The sequence below is a fragment of the Podarcis vaucheri genome, assembly GCF_965113315.1.
Source record: "Podarcis vaucheri genome assembly, chromosome: 1".
Taxonomy (NCBI): Eukaryota; Metazoa; Chordata; class Lepidosauria; order Squamata; family Lacertidae; genus Podarcis; species Podarcis vaucheri.
In genome coordinates, this window is record NC_138759.1 from 86,645,994 (window position 1) to 86,666,435 (window position 20,442).

The 20,442-nt window shown below is 46.3% G+C and overlaps 1 protein-coding gene across 9 annotated transcripts in view; it reads left to right on the plus strand.

Annotated features, from left to right (window-relative positions):
- The window catches only part of SPTB (spectrin beta, erythrocytic), a 94,652-nt gene extending 74,625 nt beyond the window's left edge, over positions 1 to 20,027 (plus strand). For 7 of the 9 annotated variants that reach the window (XM_082214695.1, XM_082214691.1, XM_082214693.1 and 4 more), the window contains 4 exons: positions 10,825 to 11,087; positions 12,806 to 12,979; positions 14,142 to 14,184; positions 15,292 to 20,027. In XM_082214695.1, the coding sequence (XP_082070821.1) occupies positions 10,825 to 11,087; positions 12,806 to 12,979; positions 14,142 to 14,184; positions 15,292 to 15,459 (648 nt within the window). In that variant the 3' untranslated portion in view covers positions 15,460 to 20,027. Of the gene's footprint in view, positions 1 to 220; positions 1,622 to 10,824; positions 11,088 to 12,805; positions 12,980 to 14,141; positions 14,185 to 15,291 lie in introns of those variants that run through there. The other 2 variants (XM_082214698.1, XM_082214697.1) reach the window with 2 other exon arrangements.
- The last annotated feature ends 415 nt before the right edge of the window (positions 20,028 to 20,442 follow it).

The following is a 20,442-nucleotide window of genomic DNA, read 5'->3' on the forward strand; positions in this document are numbered from 1 at the left end:
TGGAAAAGAAGATAAGACTTCTGGTCATTTAATAGTGGTGTAGAGTAAGGCATTTGTGCAGAATAATGTTGGGTTTAGAGCTCTAGATGGAGGCACAATATCTGATAGTTCTTGTAGAAAAAGTGTGAAGCCAGGTGGAGAGAAGAGTACAAAACACTCTTAGCTTAATCATTGACCCACCTTCTCTGGAGTGATTCCTGAGGCACTTTCCTCTTTACAGGCCTGATCCTGATCTCTTTATAAAGCCAAAGAAGCGCCTGGCTTCCAAGTGATTTTAATTAGTCCAGCCGCATCAAATGAATGAATGTTTCAAAGATACTCACCACCTGATCTCCCTGCTGTTCCTGTGGAGTCTTTCCTGTTTCCTACCCACAGCTCCGAATGCTGTCTGGATCAAGGAGTCAAATGTTTATTCGAAACACAACTGTACCCAGAAGAGAGGGTTGTTCTATATATATTTTATTTTTCAGGCATTTGGGAAACCCTTTTGAAAAGAAGATCTGATCTGTCTGGGAACTTTGTATCCAACTTGGCCACTCTAACAACATATTTTTTTGTACATTGTTTTTAATAAGCATTTGCTTTCTTCTTTATTCCACTCTGCCCTTTCAAGGAATTAAGATAGGCCTTGTTGTACTCATGGTGAAAAGAAAGTGATGAGCAAAATTCCAGCGTGGGCTACTCAGGCCCACATCCCAGGTTGCTCTATCTATCGTCTTAGGATCCAAGTTTCATTCTCTTGCAAGGGAAGAATGTGTCAGGTGTATTGATGCATAAGTCAATACATTTTCACGTGGTGCAATGCAATGGCCTGGTGAGAAGAAGAGTGGAGTGATTGAGCCTACAGAAATGCATAAAATACACCCTATAATTAGTGAAGAGAAATCACAAGATGGAATTCATGTCTGCATTGCTGTCTTTGTTAGCAATTTATAGAGTGACCTTGCCTTTCCTGGAAAAGTGGGTTGCTTTTTGTGCTTGTAAAACGGAGGATCATGGGCAATGAATGGACGATGATGAAGGTGCTGTGATCATGACCTTTCTTAAAAGCAACTAAGAAAGAACTATACCTAAAAGATTTCTTCCTATGTAGCTGTGATACTATTAATCTTACAGGTGCTTCCAGAAACATCAAAAGGAATTGTTAGGACAATCCCTGCTATACCAGAGGCATCCAAACTCATGGAAACTCTTAATTCTTTTTTTAAAAAAGTTGGGCTTACTTTATGACACAGGGTGCTCCCTGACACACAGGTACAAAGGAAGACCTGTGGCAATGCACATAACATGCCAACAAAAAGCAGTTCTGTGGTTGCTTTTCACTTTTGCTGTAAATCAGGTCTGAAGAACCTATGGCCCTCAGATGTTGCCAAACCACATCTCCTATCAAACTGACCCATTGGCCAGCGACATCTAGAGGTCCACAGGTTCCCCATCCCTTCTGTAAATGGAGGTTTGTTACTGCAGATGGATGTGGTAGTAGTTCTCCTTCCACATGTACTTCTCGACGTGATTCGGAGGCACTGTGGCTTCACAAAATAAGCCCAAAACATGCAGTTCAAGTTCCCCTAAGCAACAGAAGCACAATGCAGCCAATAAATGTTCTATTTTGTTCTAAAAAGGCTCATTTGTTGGAGTGTGAAGACACAGCATTAAGGCACAGTAATCTCAGTCCTGCACACTCACCCACAAGTGTGCATCCACATCCATTTTCATTTTGTATTTATCCAAGGCAGTTGTGTATCTGAACATCTAAAAACTCCACAAGTATTTACACTGGGAAGCACAAGCCATCATTCCAAGAGGATCGGTCTTCGCCACATGCACTAATCAGGTCTTTGCTCCTACATGATGATTGATAGGTGCTTCCTCATTAACAGTGCAAGACACGCAGCTCATCAGATAATCTGCAGCCAGGCCCTTCTTGCTGCCAACTTTTTTCCACTGCTCTTACTCATCCCCGTGCTGTCCAGCAAAATATCCACAACTCTGCCAACACTTTTGTTGCTTTCTGTAAGCCTTTGCGCTTCTCTGTGCCATTGTTTCTCTCAGCCTTCTTTCACTTTCCCCCTCTTCTTAGTATTACTGCTCTCCCCCCCCCCGCCCCCTTAAGCAGCTTGCTTACAATATCTTGAAAATTTTCTTTGTGTCCTGTTGCCGCCGCCAGCTTAATATCTGAAGACAGACTTTCAATGTGCCTTTAATGGACAAGTCATCCAAAGTACTCCCTGGGAGTAATTATTATTATTATTATTATTATTATTATTATTATTATTATTATTATGACTACTCCCTGGCTCAATCTGTGCCTCTCGTCCCCTCTTGTGCTTCTTCCTATGCATACTTGCCTCTTTCTTCCCAGAATACATGAGCCTCCTTCCATTCTTGCCCCGCAGGCTTTGGGCCATACTTGGGAGTGGGGTGCCAAGCAGCACTGACGTCTTCTCTGAACCTTTGTTCAGATCAGTTGATGCCAAGGCTCCACCTCTACAGTAAGTGCCTGTCTGAAACAGCCTCTCCAGTGGTCAAGCCATTTTGCACAATCAGATGAATGATTGGTCACGTGTAAGCCTGGCAATAGCATGGGACCTTGGAGCAATCCCTCGCAGGTTCGCTGTTAAGGATAAATCCTGGAGGCCTAGAGCAGTGTTTTGAGGGAGGCCATCCTGCCAAAAAAAGAGAAGGGAATCTCTGCTGCTGTTGCTGCTTTTCTCTCATATCTGCTTCCATCCAGCCTTTTCTACTAACTTGGTAACAATTACTGGCCTTGACATTTGTGGCAATTGGGTATGCATGCTACACACTGCAAAGTAAGTTGTGGCTAATCACAAAAGACGGCAGCAACTTGAAGCCACTGTTAGTACACACACTTGCAACAAACCCTCACTCGTAAGCATTTTGTTTCGCAGGCAATTCAGAAGCCATTTTTCTTAAGTCCCCTGGGGACTGACTGTTCTGTAATATCAGTTTTCTTCTGGGACCGGTTTATTGTGACCATCCATTCTCTGCAGGTATTTAAGGTCTTGGAGCTTTGCTGCTCTCTATGGAATAGCTGGTCACTGTCACAGTAGCAAAGGCCAAGTGTCTGGATAAGGTGCCCTGCAAAAGAATGCTTTTGAGAAAACAAGTCTTGGTGGAGCTGTTCACAAAGCTGAGTTTCTATGGATTCCTGCAGGCATTGGGACAGCTCATTCCATACTTTGTCTTGTTCACTGTGATGCACCAAGAAGGCCTGTTGCAATGAGATAAGGAGGGCAGAGGGTACCAGGAAAAGGAAGCACAGCTGTAGTTTTTATAGTCAAAACAGTTTAGATTTTTCAGGTGTTTCTGTCACAGCACTGAAAAATAACTGCACTCGGGAATCGCAGCCAGCCAGCAGATGCCAGCACGAAAGGACAAGGCATTGGACCTAAGATTGGGGCAGGGACAATTAAGACAGAGGAACACTTTGCTAGGGGCTACCTTATTCCACTAATTTAGATTTTTAACACCCTCCCCCTCTTCCAGAGACTCAGTTGTTGAGCTGTGGCGTCTAGGTGTATTTTGCCATGTGCCTCAAATCAAGAGTTGTGCAAGTTTTTTTGGGGATTACATTCAAAACTGTAGAAGCAAGAAGCACTTTGCTAAAAAGATTCCTCAGAAGTCATACATGGAGTTGCCTCAGGTAGCCTATTTAATTGTCCCTGTAGCACTTTTTAGCCTTCCCCTAAAGCTGGGTTAGGAATTCTGTGGCCATCCAAATGTTGCTGGGCTACAGCATCTGAAGGACCACAGGGTCTCCACCACAGCCATAAAGGCCAGGTCGCAACTGATGAAATGCGTGTATCATTCGTATAACTTGCCATGTTATGACAAAGCAGCTTTCGCTGTTGTTGTGCTCATGGCAGGAAGCCTCGATTAGCAGGGGTTTCCTACAGCGTGCTTACGTGGTGAAATAGACACCTGTGTTCTTTTATCACAAAATTTATTCACACAACAAATGGTGAGGAAAATACTCCCCCCCTCCCCCTGGCAGGCAATCTTTTGACATTTTGAAAAGTATACTGTGGAGTTATTGAAGATCTCAACAAAATAAGTTCTGGCCTTAGCACTGCTCCATTAGAAGTCAGCATTGGTAGAAAGACAAGAAGAATAGAACCCTACCTTTGGCATCAGGCCCGGTAATTTCTCTGACCTGACGCAAGCACAGATCTACTGGTGTGCTTTACATTCAATGTGTGATGCCAATGCAGAATTAGCCAGTATAACCTAAAGAGCCTTTGGCCAACCTGGTACCCGCCAGATGTTTTGGACTACAACTCCCATCAACCCCAGCCAGTGGGCACCAAGTTGGCGAAGGCTGACCTGCACTACTCTGCACAGCTGGTTGAATGTTGGATGCATGCAGGGGATAGTTACACTGTGTGGTCCAAGTACAGATCCCTAGGCTGCACTGCTGGCCACACCTGGCAATGTTCTATTGAAGTTAATGGAACTTAGACACGCATAAGATAGAGCTGTCGATATTTTCCTGGCACCTAAGCGTGCTGTTGGCTCTTGAGTCTCGTGTTTAGAGCCATTGCTTACCCTGGGGTTCGTTCCAGCTTTGTGGTTCTATGATTACATTCTGCACTTAGACCCACAATCACACAATGTACTTGCAGTTCTCAATGTTGCAAACACAAATGCAGTTGATAAGGAAATTCTTCTACCAGTTATTCAAAGGTAAGTCCACTAGGCCTCAATGGGGCTTATATACTTGCAAACAACAGCAGCATCATAAACCTATTCTGTGTTAACAAAAGCAAATCTTAACCAAAAGAGTTTTAATTATCTTTCTGAAGGCTGGGAAGGGAGTCTGTGAGCCTGGGCAGCACAACCACGAAGTTATTCATTAAGCAACCTCAAATGATAGTAGGGTGAACAGCAGAGCATCCCAGAGGATCTTAAAAGGAGGGCAGAATCATGAGTGGGTAGCAGATAGCCCTTCAGATTTCCCAGACCTAAACTATATGTGGCTTTAGAGGTTATAGTCAGGGATTAATTGGGTTTGGACACACGCCGCAAGCCAGTGCAAAAAGCAATACAGTCAAATGCTCCAAATAAAAGACCTCTAGTAATTGCCTGGTATTCTGAGCCAGCTATAGTTACTGAACAGTTTTCAAAGGCAGCCTCACATTAGAGTGGCCCAAAGTATGTGTGGTAGTGGCCAGATCCCCCCTTTTCTGGAAGGGACTATACCCAGCACACTAAGTGAAGCTCCTGGCCATGACCGAACCATGCCCCTCCAAGCACTAGCAAACTGAATAATCACTCTCAGGTTAGCTTTCCAGCTAACCATAGGAACTCTGTCTCATCTGGTTTAAATTTTATGTAAAACTGGGAGCAATATTGCAGTCAAATATTACAAACCAGCTTACAGGTTGCTTTCATGCACTTGGATTGCGTCCACCATAGATTTGTAATAAATAGTTTCACACAAGTGCAGTTTCCACAGGAATGAAACAACTGCGTGAATTGGTCCTTGGATGTGACCAAGAACCCTTTCCAACATCCTCTATTCAGGCTTTCAACATTGCAGCTATGTTGGTGACTTGTGTGGTGCCGGAAGTGTGTTGGGCAGGAACAACGCTGAGACTCACCCTGCATATCTGTGCTACACCTTTGTAGCAGTATTATCTCAGTTTAATGGTCATGGCTTCCCCCCAAAGAATCCTGGGAATTGTGGTTGCTGCTGAGAATTAGCTATTAAGAGATCCCTAACCACTGCCCCCCCCAAAAAAAACAAAACCTCAGTTCAGTGGAGAGCTGGGATGACAACTGAAGCCACTTTAGGTGTCCAACTATATATTTCAGAGAATACCTGGATGTCAAGGACATCCCCCTGCCAACATACAGCTCCCGGTAATGTTTGTTAAAAGAAAAGTGATGTCAGTATTTCCCTGCCCTTACTTAGACTTTCACTTGTAGAGAGCAGGGATATGCAGAAGAACACAATGGCATCACCCCATATGTTCTTTACCAAATATTACCAGGAAGATGAGGCAGGAATGAGATGGGTCAGCAACATCTACCTGTCCCCTGTAATATTTGGTTGGACCTTAACATTGTAATGTAGGTCTACAATGTCCTCCATGGAATTATCACTTCTAGGCAGTACCAGGCTGAGCAGATTTGCCATCAACTTGTTTCTAAAGTGACTTTGGGCAGGGTGCTTATCTCTGCATTCCCTGCCAGCTACTGCTCTTCTCTGGGATCACGCATGCCTAACAGAGACATTACAATATGCTCTCTCTTCTTAGCTGTGCTGTGGGCTGTTGACCTCAGTTCCTTTTGCTTCCTCTGACCCACTGAATTGGTGGCAGTATGAGATGCAAATATAAGCCTCAAGAAGTGCCTAATGTTGCTGGCTTTATATGCCCCTACCGAGACAAAGCACTTCTCTGTCCCTCTTGCCCTGTAGCAGCTGATCCATTTAGTCAGCTTGGAATCGTAAGAACATAAGAGGAGCCTGTTGAATCAGGTCAAAGGCCCATCTGGATGCTCTCACAGTGGCCACCCAGATGCCTTTGGGAAGCCCACATGCAGGACCTCCCCACTTGTGATGTCCAGCAAGTGGTATTCAAGAGACACACTGCCTCTGACAGAGAAGGTAGAACATGGCCATCGATAGCCTGATCCTCTAGGAATTTATCCAGTCCTCTTAAGGTTATCCAAGTTGGCCACCACTACATCTTGTGGAACATCTAAAACGCCAGACAAAGTGAAACCAGCTCCAGCCACTGTACAGCCTATGATGGTTCCAAGCCAGGATCATCAGTTGTGCGGACCATTTCAAACCAAAGCATCCTTGTGCATCTGGAATGAGGGTCAGAAGAAGTGCAATAGCACTTCTGATCCCTGCAAGTAAATGGAATGAGGGTTCTTTCAAGTAAATGTCAATCTACACATTCAGAAAAATCACATGACACAGTCTGTAAGGCACTATAATACTGGTGTGGAAATCCCACAGTGGAGTGTTCCCTTGTGGCAGAAACACTGCTTACACAAAGAGTGCTATCATGTTAGGAAGACAGGATCTAAACCTGTCTGGCAAACTCCACCGGTGCCCTGACGTATGATACCAGGGGGGCTGCACTATATCATTTCCCCAGGCATGTAGCTTGGTACTGAAAAACTGGACAATAGGATATGTGGGAGCCGCCCAGAGTGGCTGGGGAAACTCAGCCAGATGGACGGGGTTTAAATAATAAATTATTATTATAGTGGGAGAGCTGAGCCCACTGGTTTCTGCAGGATTAATGTTTGAGTTGTGCCCATTCATCCTTTTCATTAGGGATTCCCACTTAGCTCGGGTAAATTACTGAAATGTACTGCTGGTGGATGATGGTTGAAGGACTTGTCTGTGAATTGATAATGTGCCTGGCTGATGTTATTGTTGATGGAAAAGAGAGGGCACTAGGATTTGTCTCAGGCTCAGTCCTTTGGTTTGTGGTTGACTGCTGGTCATAAGTAGGGATTGCATGAGTAGCTGTCCAGCTTCCCAACAATCTATCATCCAAATGTTGTCTCCTGCTTCAAAAGACTCTCTGCCTTGCTGCCCCGTATGCTCAGAACTGCCTCCCATAACTTGTACATGGTGACACCTCTCTTACTTGAAATCCCTCATCAGAAGTAATGTTTTCTGCCCACAGTCTTTAGCACAGTGTTTCCCAACCGGTGTTCCGCGGCACACTAGTGTGCCGTGAGACATTGGCTGGTGTGCCGTGGGAGGGAGGCGGGCGAGTCGGGTGGTGAGAGGCGGCGGCGGCGAGGATCCGCGTCGAGCCGGGGGCGGCTCCGCGGTGGTGGTGCCGAGGTTTCTCTCTCCATTCTCCCCTCACACACACACACAGGAAATAACACAGGATCAGCTGACAGGACCCAGCCAATGGGGCGGCGGCGGGGCAGCGCGTGCAAAAGGGAGGAGCGCGAGACAGCGGACGAGGAGGAGGCCGGCATGTCCGGGCAGCAGCAGCAACAACAGCAGCAGCAACTCCCGGCGACGGCTCCTCAAGCCCCGGGCAACCCTACTCCCTCACCGGCCTCGGCCGCCCTCCTGCTCCACCCGCCGCCGCCTCCCCCGTCGCCACCGACCACCTCGGCCTCACCGCCGCCCCCTCCTCCGCCCGCTATCGCCGCCACCACCACAACAGCCGCCGCCGCCTCAGCTGCCGCCGTCCCTCAGTCCCTCACTCTGCTGCCTCCTCCCCCCCCACCCCCAAAGCTTGGAGGTTCCCCGGCAAGGGGGAGGGAAAAAAATTGAAAACTTTCACTTTCGTGCATCCCTCCCGGCGTGACGCTGCGCGCTGACGTCACGGGGCTGTAATGGTGGTGTGCCGCGAGATTTTTTTCATTAAACAGGTGTGCCGTTGCCCAAAAAAGGTTGGGAAACACTGCTTTAGCACAAACATATTATTTCCTATGTATTCCACCTAGTGGTGCAGCAATAAAACTGCTAGCACATTTGCAAAGCTCAGCAGGGTCTAGCATGCTTTCAAGTTGGATGGGTGAGCATGTGCTGAGATTCCAGCATTGCAGGGGGGTGAACTTAGATGGCCTTTGCGGTCCCTTCCAACTCTATGATTCTATGTCATAATGTAGCCTGTTGGCTAATTAAGCCTAACCGTGTGTTTGAAACAACCATATATTCCTTCTCTGCTAACTTCTGCAGCTTTCCTTTCATATTCTCTAAAGTACTATGCACACTGATGGGGTACGTAAATCAATGCATGAAATATATTGCTGTCTGTAGACTATTACAAACTTAACCTTCTTTGAAATAATGGTCATTTCCCAGGAGTAGTAGTAGATCCTCTAAAATGGCTTTGCCCAACCTCGTACCTTATTATTATTATTATTACCCTGCCCATCTGGCTGGGTTTCCCCAGCCACTCTGGGTGGCTTCCAACAGAATATTAAAATACAATAGTCTATTAATCATTAAAAGATTCCCCAAACAGGGTTGCCTTCAGATGTCTTCTAAAAGTCTGGTAGTTGTTTTTCTCTTTGACATCTAATGGGAGGGCGTTCCACAGGGCGGGTGCCACTACCGAGAAGGCCCTCTGCCTGGTTCCCTGTAACTTGGCTTCTCACAGCAAGGGAACCTCCAGAAGGCCCTTGAAGCTGCACCTCAGTGTCCGGGCAGAACGATGGGGGTGGAGACACTTCTTCAGGTATACTGGACCGAGGCTGTTTAGGGCTTTAAAGGTCAGCACCAACACTTTGAATTGTGCTCAGAAACGTACTGGGAGCCAGTGTAGGTTTATCAAGACTGGTGTTATATGGTCTTGGCGGCCTCTCCCAGTCACCAGTCTAGCTGCCGCATTCTGGATTAGTTGTAGTTTCCGGGTCACCTTCAAAGGTAGCCCCACACAGAGCGCATTGCAGTAGTCCAAGCGAGAGATAACTAGAGCATGCACCACTCTGGCGAGACAGTCTGTTTTGGACTAGAGCTCGCGGGTGGCGCTGTGGGGACGCGGGTGGCGCTGTGGGTAAAACCTCAGCGCCTAGGACTTGCCGATCGCATGGTTGGTGGTTCGAATCCCCGTGGCGGGGTGCGCTCCCGTCGTTCGGTCCCAGCGCCTGCCAACCTAGCAGTTCGAAAGCACCTCCGGGTGCAAGTAGATAAATAGGGACTGCTTACCAGCGGGAAGGTAAACGGCGTTCCGTGTGCTGCACTGGCTCGCCAGATGCAGCTTGTCATGCTGGCCACGTGACCCGGAAGTGTCTGCGGACAGCGCTGGCTCCCGGCCTATAGAGTGAGATGAGCGCACAACCCTAGAGTCTGGCAAGACTGGCCCGTACGGGCAGGGGTACCTTTACCTCCCCTTAGCCCCAGGCAGCACGGTCCAGCTGGCTCAGGCTGATAGGATTTGCGTTCCAAAACATCTGGAGGGCATGAGGTTGGGAAAGGCTGCTTTAGGATGTGCCAACAGGATTTTAGGGCTCATCCACACTTACCTTTGCTTTGCATTTGTAGGCACAGGTTCAAGCTTTCCAGATCCAGATATGAACTCTTTGTTTTTTGCCCCACGCTTTCCCTGCAAAACCCTCTCTTTCTCACTGAACTGGAGCAAACAGCAATCCACTGAAAACCCAAATTGCCATTTGCACCTATTCGGTGTCAAAGAGCGGATTTTCCTGGGTGAAGCACTCAGACATGGACTGGGAAAGCAGTGGGGGGGGATTGGAGTGGATGGGATGAGTGAATTTCAAACTACTGATTCTCTGTGACTTTAGCTTTGCTGTTTAAAGCCCAGTGTTCAGGTTATCCACTGAGATCACTGCATCTACAATCAGATTTTAGGTGCTGGTTTTAAAAATAAAGCAATAATATAGTATTGACAGTGTTGGCTGCCACACACCCCCAGGCTTCTCCATGTACCCAAATAGTACAGGCAGGAACTTGGTTGCAGTGGCATCTCTTTTTTTACAAACATAATTTGAGTAAAAGCCTTGAGATGATAGATGTGGTAGAATTTTGCAAGTGAGGGGTTATATTTTGATTCCTTCCCCTCTGAAAAAGCTCCCTGCATGTAGTAAGGGAGAGGGCTATACAAAGCAATCCCCACTGCTGTGCCAGGGGACCCTGTGGAGTGGTGGGCATTCCAATATATGCTTCCCTTCTGCCCTCTGAAGTGGCGTGGCATACAGCATTTGTTCACGACAGTCAACTGCCTCGGTCTACATAATGTGAAGAAAGACTCTCACTTCCTTCCATGGAATGGAGCAAAAGTCAGAAACACACACACACCATCTTGAATGGTTCTGTTTTTGGTTAAACAAGTTGTCCCTCTCGTGCAGATGCAAGAAAATGAGAAACCACATCACGAATTGGTTTCGGAAGAGCTGCCCGAGGAAAAACTGCCTGAGATGGAGATCAGGGTGGTTGGTGAGGAAACTTCCACAAAGGAATCCCTGTTCAAAGTGGTCCAGACCCCTGTGAGCGAGATCGATGAGACAGCCACCCTTCCTGCACAGCTGGATAGATCTCACAGTGTACAGCTTGAGGGCTACCTAGGACGGAAGCACGATATAGAGGCACCTAACAAGAGGGCTTCCAACAGGTACAGTTGAATCTTTGCATGGCTTCTGGGCTGGTCTCTAGTATGAAGAATTGGCAACAGCTTCCCTAATTAACATACACAGCAGCCATTGCCTACCCGGTGCCTTCTGGAACTACAACTCCCATGATCCATGACCATTGGCTAGGCTGATGGGAATTGTGGTGCAAAATTTATGGAGGGTACCACACTGACAAAGGCTGCTTTACAGAGTTGCTATTTACTGGGGGCCACAGGCAGGTAGGTCTCCACTGCAGGACAAATGAAATGAAGTCAAATCCTATGAGTTCACAACAGATCGAGGCAAATGATGAAGATTATATAGGTGGCGGCACCAGCATTGTCGCCCCTTCTTGTGTGAAAGGTTCTTGGTTCGTTGGGCTTTATGGACAGGAGAGGTAAAAAGCTTTTCTGTAGTGTAAGGCCCATGCTGGCAAAGCCTTTGTGCTCGAGAGGAGATTGGGGCCGAAGTGAGTGTGGTTGTTGTGAGACTTTTCTTAGCATGACTGTAGCATTTGTGGCATCCAGATGCAGGAGTACAGCACTTCAGGAGCCCAGTGAGGTCAGCTCAAAAAGGCAATATCCTTAAATTCAAGAACAAGGTGTGGTCCACAGTGCCTGTAAGTCAGGGGTCGGCAAGGTTTACCTCATCTGGGCCAGTTCGCTCCTGCGGAGATCGCTCTGTGGGCCGGATCACGTCTGCGCAGACGCGATTTTTGGCATCTGAGCATGCGCAGACACAATTTCTGGTGCCATGGAAGTGAGTCCCCGCTCTGCACTGCGCTGGTTTAGCGTAGAGCGCGGGGACTCGCCGAGCAGGCGGCTCGGTTTGGGGACGGCTCATGAGCCATTTAAACGACCCCGTGGGCCTCTTGTGGCCCAGGGCCGCAGGCTGCTGACCCCTGCTGTAAGTCCTTACAAGTATCTTGAACTATTTTAGCCCAAACAGGTGGAATCTGACACTTATTGGCTGGTTGTGCCGCTGTCTCATAGTTGGGATATGCTCTGGAGGTTATCACCTTCCTCAAACGCTGAAACCATTGCATACCGAACACTGGATTTTAGGCTTTCAAGAAAAACTCCTAGTCATTCATTTTAAGCACCATAGAGTTTATTTTGTTAAATTCTCTGACCACTTACAGTGATCAAAAAAGATGGCCAAACTCACAATCTTCTCTCTAGGATATTTTTATTAGACACAGAAACGTCCAGCTGGTCTTGGCATGTTCTGTTTCATTTTGTTCTCTTAATAGACACTCCTGAACAAAGATCCTTTTAGGAATAAGTCTCTTTTGCATTTCTTTCTCTGAAAGATCTTTTGTTTTGCCTACTACAAAAAAAAAACATTAAAAAAATATATCTTCAGGTATAGCTTTTGCCCCTCCTGGGGAATACAATAATAATAATGTTCTTCCGATGCAAAAAGTTAAATCTGATATTTTAAAAAACTAGTTTTACCAAAGACACTAATAGCAAACTCTATTTAAGAGATAAAAATCAAGCCCTGTTTTTCTGATTCTAGAAAATGAGCTAGGAATGAACAAAACAAATCTTTTGAGTCTGATGGTGGGGGGTGGGGTTGGGGAGTCATGCAACACAATCCTATGAAAGTTTACCCAGAAGTGAGTCCTGTTGTGTTTAATGGGCTGTGTTTCGGATTGCGGCATGCAGCCTCAGAAGAGTTTGTGTCCCTTATTGTAAGCCGTGTTTCTTCTTGGCAGGTCCTGGAATACGTTATACTGTGTGCTCAGAAACAGTGAGCTGACCTTCTTTAAGGATGCCAAAAGTTTGGCTTTGGGTGTGCCTTACCATGGAGAGGAGCCTTTCCGGCTGAAGAATGCCTTCTGTGAAGTAGCTGCTGGTTACAAGAAGAAAAAACACGTCTTCAAGTTGAGGTAAGGCCCCCAACAACTTTCCAAAACTTAGTTCCAGTGTGAGCCAGTTTGGGTCAAACTCTAAGGCAGACAGTCTCTGGCCATACGATTGCTGTAGATCCTTTAGCAAGATAAGCTTTCTGGGTATAGGCAGTCTTCCGTCTGAACAACCAAGAGGTTATCTGGGGAAATGGTGCCTTTCAAGGTGTGACTCAAGAGTGGAACGCATATTTTAAGGTCATGATTTCTGGAAAATGTTTACTCAGTCCAAAGTGATGAACACATAAGAGAACTCTTCGCTGCATCAAACCACGGGCCCATCCAGCCCAACATCCTGTTTCCCACAATGCAACCAAGATGCCTATGGGGAGCCCACAAACAAGGCATCAGCACAATAGCTAATCCCTGCCTCTGATCCCGGAGGCAGCATACAGCCAGTGTGCCTTATCCCCTGTGCATTTGTCTAATGCACATCCAAAATTAGGTTGATAGCCACCAACAGCTCTTGTAGCTGTGAGTTCCATAGTTTAACTATGCATTGTGTGAATAAGTGCTTCCTTTTGTCTGTCCTATATCTACCACCATCCACTTTCACTGAGTGATCCTGGGTTTCTAGTATAATGAGGGGAGGGGGGACGACACACTTCTCTTTGTCTTTTACATGCCACTCCAAACATGGGCGTAGCTAGGATTTTTGTTGGTGGGGCAGAACTGACGTAATTGGTCAGTTAGTTAAGTATTTCTATTGTTTTACTTGATCTAGGGTGGGGCAGCTGCCCCCTTCCCACACCCCCCAGCTACGTCCAAGCCCCCAAATGTTGTAACCTTTCCTCCTAGGGGAGTCCCTCCAGCCCCTTGATAATTTTGAATCCCCTTTCCTGCAGCTTTCCCAGCTTGAGTTACTGAGATGCTCTTTAGTTAATCCATCTCAGCTTGTTACACAAGAAATCCTAGCTTGGAAGGTGTGGACTCTCCTTCATTAAATGTTTTTAAGCAGAAGCTAGATAGCCACCTATCAAGGATGCTATAGCAGTGGATTTTCTGCAATGTCAGGTTACACTAGATTACTTTTTGAAGTCCCTTCCAACTCTCTGTGTGAACCTCCTGACAAGAAGTCACCCTTAGAGCCAGGAAACTTTTTTTTAAAAAAAGTGTATTATATAATGATTTTTGTACTTTGCAGACTCAGCAACGGGAGTGAATGGCTCTTCCATGGCAAAGATGAGGTAGGTGTTGCCATGAATCCTGGGCTTAAGAAATGAACCGTGTGTCACTGTTTCCATGTACTGAAGTGAATGGTACCACTTTGCATCATACTGTTTTGCTAATCAAAGCTTTGGCACGGCTGGGCCACTAACCATGACTGCTCATTGAATCAGCAGTCAAGTACAGCTAGGGTCACACCCACTTGACGGAGTGGGAAGGAGCTGGAATATATTTAGGTTTTCATAGGGTAGGAGAAAAGGAGTTTGTATTTCATCAAATAACTATTTTGAGTTACTAGAGCTGGCTAGCAAAATGCCACCTTGGGGCTTGCTGTTGCTTTTTGAGGACTGAGTGTATTAAGACTAGTAGCACCTGTGTGTCTGCTTGCATCTCAACTGCTCCATGTATATATTTGAATTACCAGAGCCAACCGAATGGCTGCAGCCATATGTAGAAATACTGGCATTAGATTGAAATGCCATGTGGAAAGCAACTTACATTGATTTCTAATAGAAAAGGAAGCAAAATAAAACGGGTCTCTAGGTAGGGTTCCATGAGTAGAATTAATGTGCAACCTTTTTTTTAATAAGGAGATTGAGGCTGCAATCCTATGCCCACTTATTTGGGAGTAAGCACCAGTGAACTTAATGGGGCTCACTTCTAAGTAGACACATATAGGTAGTACACACCCTTAAACATTTTGTGACTCTATGTTTGGTCTCATTGAGGGGCAGTAGTTCAATATGAGTAGGAAAATGAGAGTACCCCTAAACATTTTTTTAGGAAAAAAGCACTGCAGCTGAGTATACATGTCTACTCAGACGTATAAATCTTTGTGTGAACTGATAATTGGTAATTGAATTTATTGGCTTCTTAATCTATTTTGAATTGTTCTGCTTTAACATTTTTTCCTTCCTTAGTTCAATGTGTTCCTGCCCCTCAGCTTTTCTCTGGGGCAGCTAGCCACAATCAGCCAATATTTTGGATGTTTTTGAAGAAACATTTAAAAATGTAGAAAGTACATAGTCAAACTGCTGAAATGTCTTTTTTTCTTTTCTTTTGGTAACATTGCTTTGGGTAGCAATTGGCAACTGAAGTGTGTGTAAACCGGATTTTGTTCTTGGCAGGATGAGATGCACACCTGGCTTCAGGGCTTCAGCACAGCAATAATCGAATCCCAAAGCATTAAAACCAAGGCCCAAAGCCTGCCTCTGCCTTCCATCACCACCATGGACGTGAGTCTGACCAAGAAAGACAAAGAGAAGAGATTCAGCTTCTTTCCCAAAAAGAAATAGCTAGACAGGTGGCTTGGTCCAGCCAGATGCCTATGCTCTAATGTGCATAACGGGGGGGGGGGAAACCTGCATGTCCGAGTGTCCCTGGGCACTCCTGGCACCACTCAAAACACTGTTCTCATCTCCACAACACAGCCTTGCTTCTCATTTCCCACCACATCCCCATCTCTCTCCCCCACACAACCCAGGGCATCAAGCCAGTGTTTCAGGCAACAAGGCAACATCCCTGCTGCAGAGCAGAGCTGCGAGGTGTGTGTCCTTGGTTGGTTCATTGGGAATGCAGAGTTCAGCAAGGCTGACCTTGTGCGTGATCATGCTTTGCACACCTCTCTGTGAACAAAGAACTGCTTCAGGGGAGAAGACAGTGTGTCGATTTCAGGGGCTTTTTGTGGAAGAAAGGAGTGAAGCAGGAACCTAGCCCACCCCAAAAGGGAACTGAATGAAAACCATGATGGCTCTGGAGCAATTCTGCTTATCTCGGAGGTTGGGGAAACTACATCCTCAGCTCATTGCCAAAAGCCCTGGTTCCCAGAAGCTGCTTTCCCAAATCGTCTGTTGGAATAGAACCGTCATGTGGAATTTCACCGTCATCTATAGCACAGGCACACCATGCATCAAGATCCAACCCTCATACTGGAAGTCAGTTTTCTCTTTTCAGCAGGTCTGATGCTCTTCTTTGCAGGGGCATCTAAGACGTACGCACACACGCATGCACAATACCGTGTCACAAAGCACAGAACTTTCTCACCAAAAGGTTCCACCCAGAGTCCACTGCGTTGGTGGCGGAATCCTTGCTCGATTATAAATGAATCAGGGTTGCAACCAAAGAGAGAGCATGACCCATGTTCAGACTTCTGCACTAAATTGGTTAGAATGGAGACGTGTTAGAAATGTGTGTGTGTATTTGTGAAAAAGAGAGGAAGTTTGCTCACCCGCTGCACTAGGAACACAAGGAAGCTGAAGTTAGTTGCAGCTACGCCCCACTGAGAAGCAGCCTGTTGGGTTTCAGTGGACTTTAGCCACCATTAACTTTGGCTGGATTGTGCCCCACATTACTTAATGAGGTTTTTATCAGCCCCACTATATTTATGCCGGGGTTAACTTTGTGACTAGGCTGAATCCAGGTGCCCTCCCCTCCCCTGAGCTTTCTGTAAACATCTGTTCTGTGTTGGCTCAGCTCTCCAGAAGCAAATGGCTCCTCTCTTGTCCCTCCGAGGATGCATTGTGCCCAAGCATGGCCTTTGGTAATCCACTGCACTGCTTACACTTCTGTAGAATGGAGTGTGGCTTTCTCAGTTACTGTAAATGCAGTCTTAATCCCAACTGCTCCCTTCTGCAGAGACCTCTGCCTGTGATGTGTGGGTGTCTGAATGGCTGTTTAAAATATATACAGGCACATCTAGCTCTGACTTTATGATAAAGTTCACAAGCCCCTTATCCAAGGAAGGAATTCATCATCCTCCCTCCCAAAGACAGATGGCTGCTCAGCTGTATTGCTCTTTTGGAACATATTGCTGGAGAGCTAATTGCTTTTGACATTGAGTGGAGCCTGGAGATTGCCTTTCCTGCAAGGGCCTCTTTGCAGCGATAGTAATACTAAGGATTCTGAAAACAGCAGGCTCCCATTCTTCAGTTGTCTTTTGAGCACCCCACCCCTAGGGCTCATTGTGATTTCTAAACCATGTTTTCTTTGTGGGTGCCATATACCATACAAAAAGTGCCTTAACCTAGGGGCATCCCATTATCATCACTCCAGGAGTGCGCAGGCTCTGTAAACACCATGAACAGATTGGTTTGGATTCTCCTCGCTCAAAAAGGAAGCTATGAAACTGTCTCTTTAAGCAAAAGATATGGGGATCGGGGGGGGGGGGCTGTCTTTGCCTCACACCCACAGCTGTGGGGAAAAGCAGGGCTTGACACTTACTGTCATGGATCCAGGTACCAACAGCTGAGGCTGGAGGTTTTTCCACATGTTACCTTTTGTCAAGTCTCAAAAGTGTTAAACTTTTCCAGATCTCCTGGGCTGTAATGGGTAGCTGACAATCGGCTGCCTCACTATTGTGATGAGCAGAGCAGATTCTTCCACAATGCTACATTCGAAAAGCCAATACATCTAAATGGTTTTGAATTATAGTGTTCCGGGTTGTGGAGTCTGGTAGCATTAACCCCACTGAACATTACCAGTGCAGTTATACGACAGCTTAGCTGCCAGCCTTCTCCTTTCTGCCATTATAAAACATCACTGCCATAAAGGATGATCTTCCCCCTTTTATGTTCAGAGTAAGATGCACCCCTAGGTGACTGCTGAACAGCAGGTTGTACCACAACCCACATCTTGCAAAATTGGGTTTTTAAATATGAAATTAATCAGCAGGTGCAGGAATGATTGCAAGGGGAGGTGGAGAAGAAAGTTGAAAAGTAGAGCAGGCAGCCTTACTAATTAAGCATCCCTCAATGATGCTGGTAACTGGTGCCAATTGGGGGCTGGTAGGGCAAAAGGCAAGGAGACCTGCAGTAGGCTTACCTAGAGCCAACTTGATCCGGTTTTGCCACTGTGTTCTACAAGTGCAACACCAAGACTGAGGAGCAGTGCCATTCTCTTGACTGGTTCTAAGTGGGAAGGCAGGTAGCCATGAGCGCCCCATTAGTTCTAATGGAGAAGCTTCCACTGCTTCCATAAGCCTTTCTTGCTTCCAGAGGAAGAGCAAGCAGCGCCCATAAAGACCCTCAGTCAGAGCAGTCAACCCACTAATACTTCTCTGTTGCTGCACAGTTTGGACACTAGTCAGTGATATAGCATGCTATTACAACAAAGACTTAAATATTGTGGATAATTTTCCACAGCACTGATATTCAAGGCATGCAGCCATAGCCTGTGCAGATAATGGGGGTGCCTAAGCTCACTGAAAGCAGTTAGCTTAGGCACACGTGAAACAAGGCCTATTTAAGCAGAATGCCTTTATGCTCCATTTCGAGGCTAAAACATGGAAGGATTCTCTCCACCAGGGTACTGATGGTTATTGCTAGGGAGAGCTCAAAGGTGCAAAAGGGAGGGGGAACTCTTCTCTAGCAAAAACAGTGGGCACTCTTAGGAACAAGAGCCCCCAGCCTGCCTGGAATCGGCATTCTTCTGGTGACCTTGCAAAGCCGTGCTGAAAACCTGTGGGCTGCTAATCGTCAGCCTATTCATTGGTGCCCAGACGACGATGCCAGCATTGGGAAAGAGCAGTGCGTCTTTGAGCACATGCAGAGAGGTCTGTCCCCCGCCAGCCTGCCTCCCTGCTTGCAGCTGAGCAGTACTGGCACCTTTTTTTCTAGAAAAGAAAGCACTGCCTGCCATACTTACAATCTGAATGCCCCCAAAGTGGTATTTTCTCCACTCTTCCAGTCCATGCTTATAGGGGAGAGATATACTTTATCAGCCTGCTGAAGTGAGCACAGAATGGCTCAACTAAGAAAAGAAAAGAAAAAAAAAGACAGGATGTTTGGACTTCATTGTGGCATTTTTAAAAAAGAAAATCTTATGTGAGGCAGCTCTGTCTAGGAGAGGCACCAGGCAAGGAATAGTAGGGATCCTGTAAGTTTAGGGTGACCGTTTTCTTTAAGACAACAAAGCACATGAGAATTAGGAGGAGCCGATTCTCCAGCAAATGCCACCAGGAAGAGAAATATTTACTAAACATGCTACCCAGCTGCAATTGTACAACAAATATACCTTTGGGACCTCATAAGCATTCTGGCTTTGGCAAGCTCAGCCATCCCTTCCCTTCCTGGAGGATATTTTCACCTGTCAACTCCTGAGTTTCAGGTATGGTAAAATGCTCCTTTTCAGGAAGCTGAAAACACACAAAGCTAGGCTGAAATGTTATTTGAGACTATTCCTGCTGTATGACCACTGCCCTATACTAGGCTATGTGCTAAATAAGGAAGTTGCTTCAGACCTTATGTGTACTTGTTCTGCTCCCCCGTTTCTTTAACCTTTTGCTTGTGCACAGCACCATAAGCTGTGCTCCCAGACCTCTGTTTGGTTTCGCTTGGCACGTTTCGAGTGCAGTCGTTGTCGGTGTGCCATTACGTCTCGCTGCATTATGCTCCTACCCATTACAGACCCAGGGAGTGTTATCATTTCCCTAGCAGGAACCATTTGCTGTCTGGCAACTTGCAGCCTTCCCGTGCCTGGCTGCGCCTAGCTCTTCCTTCTTAGATCTAAAGTGACTTCACCTTCGTCAAGCGGCTCCTCCATCAGGCTTAGCTCTCCAAGACCCCACTACTAACGCAGAGGTCAGGACCTGTCAGAAGGGAGCTCCACATGCACCAGGCCCAGAACATGTTTGCTTCAGAAGAGCAAGGGCTGTTTCTTGGAGATACAGAGAACAGCTAAAGTAGCCCAGGACCTCTCCTACAGGTTTATAGGGTTTGGGGGTTCATACTCTCTTAAAAACAGCTAGGCACCAAGTTCCACCTGCTCCAATGTGCTTCCACTGTCCAGAGAAAAGAGCTAAAGCTTCAGAATGTGCTTCAGAAGCAATTTAATAACATTTTTCTAATAAATGAACAAATAAACCCTTCTTGGCTCCTGGATTTTGTGTGCAATTTCTGTTCGTTAAGGGCTCACCCACAGTTACCTGCAGTATGGTTAAAGACACGTGTGAGAGCCTAGGGGCCTGTGTGTAACACCTCTGCTCAAAACTCTAGATGTCCGTTTTTTAACAGGCCAAGTTCAAAGTGTTACTATCGGTATGTAAAGCCTTTACTGGATTGGGACCAGTTTACTTGTGGGATCACCTTACCCCACATGTACCCTCTTGATGGCTTGGGTCTGCAGAACTGCCGCTGTTACAGGTGCAACATAAGACCTTTTCTGCACTTTTAAGAAATCCACCTTTTCATATTGCAGCAGCTGCACTTTGAAACTCCCTTCCTATTGACATCAGGCAGGCACCTTTGCTGTATTATTTTTGGCGCCTGCTTAAAAGATTTCTG